This window comes from Carya illinoinensis, chromosome 5, assembly GCF_018687715.1.
Source record: "Carya illinoinensis cultivar Pawnee chromosome 5, C.illinoinensisPawnee_v1, whole genome shotgun sequence".
In the NCBI taxonomy this organism is placed as follows: domain Eukaryota; kingdom Viridiplantae; phylum Streptophyta; class Magnoliopsida; order Fagales; family Juglandaceae; genus Carya; species Carya illinoinensis.
In genome coordinates, this window is record NC_056756.1 from 3,376,669 (window position 1) to 3,382,837 (window position 6,169).

The 6,169-nt window shown below is 37.6% G+C and overlaps 1 protein-coding gene across 1 annotated transcript; it reads left to right on the forward strand.

Annotated features, from left to right (window-relative positions):
* Positions 1-944: 944 nt before the first annotated feature.
* LOC122310489 (transcription factor bHLH143-like) lies at positions 945-5,247 on the forward strand. The gene is made up of 4 exons (XM_043124376.1): positions 945-1,120; positions 2,279-2,871; positions 2,966-3,128; positions 3,215-5,247. The coding sequence occupies exon 4, from the start codon at positions 3,229-3,231 to the stop codon at positions 4,375-4,377; it is 1,149 nt and encodes a 382-aa protein (XP_042980310.1). The 5' UTR covers positions 945-1,120; positions 2,279-2,871; positions 2,966-3,128; positions 3,215-3,228; the 3' UTR covers positions 4,378-5,247.
* The last annotated feature ends 922 nt before the right edge of the window (positions 5,248-6,169 follow it).

Below are 6,169 nucleotides of genomic sequence, written 5' to 3' on the forward strand. Positions count from 1 at the left end.
TGCATCAATATTTTATATATGGTGCTGTTTATATATATATATATATAAGTCTTGATATTATTCTGTTTTTGGATATCTTAATGCATGCACGAGGCCAATATATTGGATCTATGATTGTGGTTAGTGGACAAAATATGTATGGAGCATGCACTCGATGCTCTCTCTCTCAAGGTGGTTGATCTGATCTCGCATAATTCATAAACAAACCCTTAATGGCACTGTACCTAATTAATTGGCGATGCCAATGAGACCTTGATAAGTAATGAGTGGGCTTGATTATTAATATTAGTGAACCCGCGCCACATCTTTATGTCTCTCTCAGTACTTTCCTATTATCATTCATTCTTCTCATTATATATCATTCTTATTTTTGTCAGCATCATCTACCTCCATACAATCCAATAGAGTACTTTAATTCAACGTTTTTACTTATAAATCAATGTATAAGACACTTTCTATGTTGTTATAAAAACTTATTTTTTACTTTTTTAATTTATTTTTTTAACATTTTATATAAATATAGCGAGTGTTTTTTTTAACATTCGTAACGCTAATTTTGATAGGTTTAAAACTTCATTGCTTCCCGAACGGTTTGTTATCTGTTACATCATGCCGTGTAAAACAAAATTCATTTTACCACTTTAATCAGAAGGATGGGAGAGAGTAGCACCATGGATTTGAATATTGTTTGTAGGTGGAAAAGAAAAGAAAAGAAAAAGAAAAAATAATGGATTGCACGGAAGATGGGTTGGGCCAACAGGAATGTGTCGGGTTTAACCATCGCACGAATCAACGGTAAACGAAGTAACTAACCACGATCAAGATCTAACCTAACCATACATCGGGGTCATCTCGATTCTACTGTGTTAGAACGGTAATTCCAAAGTGAAAATGGACAGAAATGTCAATTCAGTTTTTCTATATAGACCTGTGTGGCAACCCCCAATCAAACTCACTTCTGTTGGGCTCTTTTTGCACCACCACTCTCTTCTCTCGCTTTCCCTCTCTGCGCCTGTCTCTGTCTCTGTCTCTGTCTCTCTTCTCCCAGAGCTTTAGGTGAAGAATCCGTTTGTTTCAGATCGGATCAGAACAAGATCTTTGAATTCTCTACAATCTCACTGTGAGTTCTTCTGGAGTTTAACTGCCTTTTTTGTTAAATAAAATTACTGTTCCTGTTTTTTCTTAGTTACGTTTTAGGTATCCCCTGTTTGGTCGCCTGGAAAAAAAGTAGAAATGAAATTGAATTGAACGTCTGAATCTTACCAAACAGAATTACGAGCTTATGGGCGTGGATTCTTACAGGGATCAGAAACCCGATTAAATTGTGTCTGCTCAGCTGCACGCCTTTTTCATTTATTTCTCTAAACTTTCTAATCGAAAGGTTTATTGCGGACAAACTAAAGCAAATACTAAAATATATATATATATATATATATATATTTATATATTTCAAATTTCCTTTGGTTTCTCCTTGACCTCACAAGTTCTTACAATATTTTCTTACTTTTCATTGTTTATTGGCGTATATTTTTATTTTCAATTTTCTTTGTGTACGTTTTCGTGCTTATTCATTAGGGTTTGCCAAAATCATTTCCATTCTACCCTCTATGTATAAGTTTGTATTTGTGTCTGCTTTTTATGTGTAACTTTTTAAATGATAAATTCACCAAAACTGAGCTAAATACAACTCAGTTGAGCGGAGGCCCATGATTTCTTGGTGACTTAAAATCTATTAGTTTATACTTCTATTTTTCTTCCAGAAACGAAGTAAATACTCGTCCTTTTGGTTGAAGTAGTTGAGGAATTGAATAGAAGATACAATTCTGGTTAAACATATCTCTGTGAAGTCTCTTAAAAAACAGCTCAATCGAACCTATTTTCTTTTTCTTTTACCTTTTTTTGTTTGGCTTCAAGAAAGGTCCTCTCGATTAGATAATCACATGATTTATGCACTGAGAGCTACTTAAATTTGTTTCGTGATCTGATCCTTAGAAATCAGTTTCCGGATCAGTTTAAAAAAAAAAAAAACTCTGCTAAAAATACCCTTATGAATTCTGGTGTCGTTACAAGACAACTTTGGTCTGGTGAGGCAAATGGTTTTGTATGGCTCGATTAAGATTATATTCAAATCCACTGATGTTCTCTTATCAAGTAAATGAGGCATTAGTTGTCTTGTCGAGATTCTTCAATTATAACTATCACATTGCATTTCTTCTTAACAATTTGATAATTTTGCTCACTGATCTGATAGATATGCACGCTTGCTGCATTTTTTCAGGAACTTTGGATTCTGTACATTGCACCAGATTAAGCAGTCGTGGATAATTTCATACGACAGAGTAGAACAGCATGCCGTGGTTGGGGTTGTCTGTTGATGTGTTTCGCAAAGTTGTGCAGTTGAACTTATATTGCAGGGTTATTCTGTAAATCAGTGTTCCCTTAACTGAATCCTGACTAGTGATTTTGCTTCTATTGCCCTACCGCTCTTTGCTTAACTGTCCATGGGATCCAATCACTTTTTCATAATTTCTTTTGACCTGCGTAGAATTAGCTGAAAAGATAGAGTTAAAACCTAGTTTGAAATCAAGCTCTTCCTTTTATTCCCCCTCTTGTTTAATCTCATCTCGCTTGTCAATCTACGTCCGATCTTTCGTTTAAGGTCTAGTTTTGCCCGTTTCCTGCTCTCTGTTGTTGGGTGTTTGTTTTGTGCCTATACAGTAGTCAGACAGTCAAGGTTCGAAAGAAGTTATGGTGTGCCAAGCAGCAAGCCAAACTAGATTCCGGGCATTAAAACATGAGAATGGGATTGCAGGGAAACCTACGATCATAGTTAGAGTTATTGCATGCTTTCAACCTTTGCAGGATTGCCAAGTGAGTACAAGAACATATGCATTTTTGTTCTCTCATTCAGCATTTCTTAATTAGAAGCCATGAATGATACTGTGTTCTTGTTGTTGTTTTCCAGGCTGAGTACTTCCGTCATTTGCTTAAACCTGTCACGTAGACTAATTCCTTGTTTCGCATCAAATTGAGCTGGAAATTGTTGATTTTTCTTTTTCAATTTTTTGTTCTAAAAAGAAGCTGCAAGTTTTTGAATATTCCAGATTAAAGCACCAATCCATCTCCCGGTAGGTTTTAACTCTCTCTTACTGACCATTGCAGCTAAAATGATCATGTTTCATTTTTTAATGTACCCTTTTTTCCTCATTTTTAGGTGATTGTACGTGGATGGTTAAGGCCAGCGAATCTCGGCTTTGTCCAGAGCATTCTGCTTGGAAGCCATCTAAACTGAATTTCATGAGCACGGCACTGTGCCCGAGGCAGCAGGAACATTTGCCAACATGTGTAGACCCTGGCATTTCTGTGTCCTCTTCACCTATGGCACTGCCCAGGTTTGCAGTTCCTATCATACCAGACTTGAAGACTGAACAAATTAATGAAGCTCATGGATCTATTCAGTGTTCGCCTCTTCAATTCCAGAGCTTGCTTCCTACTCCTGATCTTTATCTCAAACCAAAGCAATCTGTGCTGTCTAGCGTGTTTAATGGGAAGGCTGTGCCAAATGCAAATTCTGGGTCTTCTCCAAAGAGGTTTCTTATTTTTGATCAGTGTGGGAATCAAACGAGGATAATTTATAATTCAGTTTGCTTCCCTGTTGAGAACCCAACTGCTGCCACAAAATCACGTTGTTCGTTTAAGTTTAATGAGGAACCAGAAGCAGCTAGAGTGTGTCAAACTGATCCAAGCAAGTACACTTTGCAAGAAGAGTCTGGTGAAAATATAATAACTCGTGAAGAAAGCGAGATGCATGAAGACACCGAAGAAATCAATGCCTTGCTTTACTCTGATGATGATGATGATGGTGATGAATATGGTGATGACGATGAAATAATGAGCACAGGCCATTCTCCAATCGCTATAAAGAGGAGCCATGAGAAACATGAACAGGTTGAATACCTAGCGGATGAAGTTACTGGACCTGACAGCCCAAACAAAAGGCAGAAACTACTCGATGGTAGGTACAAAGAGTTGTCACCTATGGGCACTGCTAGTTCAGTAAAACTGGACAGATCTGCCGAGTACGATAGTGATGCTGAATCAGGCTACGCCATTGGCCAGAACCAAGCTGAGGAAGCGGGTTCTATTTTGGGAAAGGTGTGTTTTAAAAGGGATAAAATCCGTGAGACATTGAGAGCACTTGAGGGTATAATTCCCGGTGCAGAGGGTAAGGACCCATCGTTGGTTATTGATGAAGCTATAGATTACCTGAAGATTTTGAAGAGCCAAATCTGTAGGAGCGAACAAGCAATAGGTTGCACCCTCCTTGGCATGTTTGCCAAAGGGTTGGAAGAAGGGTGGAAAGGTGGTAACCCTTGATTTCTTGGCTTGAATGATTGAAACTTAGAAAGAAGTGTAGTGGCTTTGGTTTTGTGGGGCCCTTTTCCATCTTTTCCTGAAGAGCTGTATATAATGGGCCAATAAAGGGAGGATGTAATGGTATCGAAATGCACTTTGGTTACTGGGAGTGATGAAAAAATGGTGTGTTTTTGTTGACTAGAAATAATTATCTTTTAGCTTTTGGGGGATTAAAGATTAAAGAAAGTCGCAAAGATTTGAACGCATGGGAGATTCTAGTGGTGGGCTGTGCTGTAAAATGAGGACCCTTTTTCCGGATTGTTGAGAACCCCCCATGGAACAAGCGCATGCGTGTTTGGTAATCAGGGGTCCCACTTTTAATCCCTCTTTGCTTGTTGATTTTAGGCTTTTGTCCTCTCCCTTGGAGTTGGTATAAAATTCTAAAGGTAAGAAGAAAGTTGCCGGTGTGGATGAGTGCTTGGAGTGAGAGCATGGTCTTACATCATGCATTCCGGGCCCCTTCTTTCATCAAATCATGTCGGAAAAGGTTATTACTTGTTTTACATGAGGGGGAAAGTCGAGTCTATTGTACAGTGATGTGTTGCTTTGATTAACGTGGACGAGTGTGTCTTTTGCGAGTATTCCTTTTGTGAGTGGGTTTGGATTGTTCTGTGGTGACTATTACGAGTTTGTCAGTTTTTATGTTTGTGTGTGAAAATAATTGGAGTGTGGATGCTGCAGCGGTGGTTGTGGGGATGTGGGCTGCTTGCTTTGGGATGGGTGGATCGGAGTTTACTTTGGCTGATGTTTTGTTGTTCTTGTTGTCCAGTGTCCTATGTAACTGTCCTTTACGTTTGCCTTTTGTAAAATTAAAAAGATATCTGTTGTGAATTTGTGGTGTTATCTATCTAGCTTTGGATGACGAGAGGTCGGGGCCCTCCTGGGTTACTAAATATCCCAGGGCGCCATCTAATGTTCCTTTCCATGGGATTTGGATTAGGACCAGTGCTTCTTGAGTTGTCTTGAATTCAATCAAAACCTTGTTTATTAAAAGAGAAATATTTTATTAACGACAGAGATATTTCATAAAAGAAAATTCATAATCTGATATGGCTTGATTAGGTAAGTTAGATTGCATATGAAGTCATACAGTCTCTGACTATAGTATTTCTAATTAAAAATCTGTTACATGAGATAATATTAAAAAAGTAGTTTTTCAAATTCATTTTTAAATGTCTATCGTGATCCTTGAATAATTTTTGAGGGTAATGAAACATCTTAATTTGATTCACTTTTTTGTTGTTGAAGTTTAAATTCGGGGGCCTTTGAATTTTTTGGGACTCGCAAGATTTTAGCTAAAAGAAACAAACCTATGTGGTTTGGGCATTGGGCATTCAGACTTGACCTAACAAGTTGAACCAACTGGTATTGCAGCCTCGGTTTCTTTATTTTCTGAACTCTCGTGCCGTGGCCATAGAGCATGACATGTTTTTGTTTGAAGATACTTGTCACGTTAGCCTTCTATGTTACTTGAAGTGATTATGAACCATTAATGATACCTAATTATGTTTGAAGACAGTTGCTTTTAGACCATTATCCTTTGTAAATGGCTAATTATCATTTGAATAAACTATAAGTCCTATTGAATCCTTAAAAGCAATTATATTCACTTTAATTAATTGTATGCTATCATGTAAAGTGAATACACATAATGGCTCCAATTTCATTGATACCTGCAAAGATGTCTGTCCTTTCTTGGCCCCTACAAGTGGAAAGAAGAGGGCTAAAAAGAAATGGAATAAGCACAATGTAA

Excerpts from the sequence above, each read along its gene's own strand:
- LOC122310489 (XM_043124376.1), top strand. The coding sequence starts at position 3,229 with ATGGTTAAGGCCAGCGAATCTCGGCTTTGTCCAGAGCATTCTGCTTGG.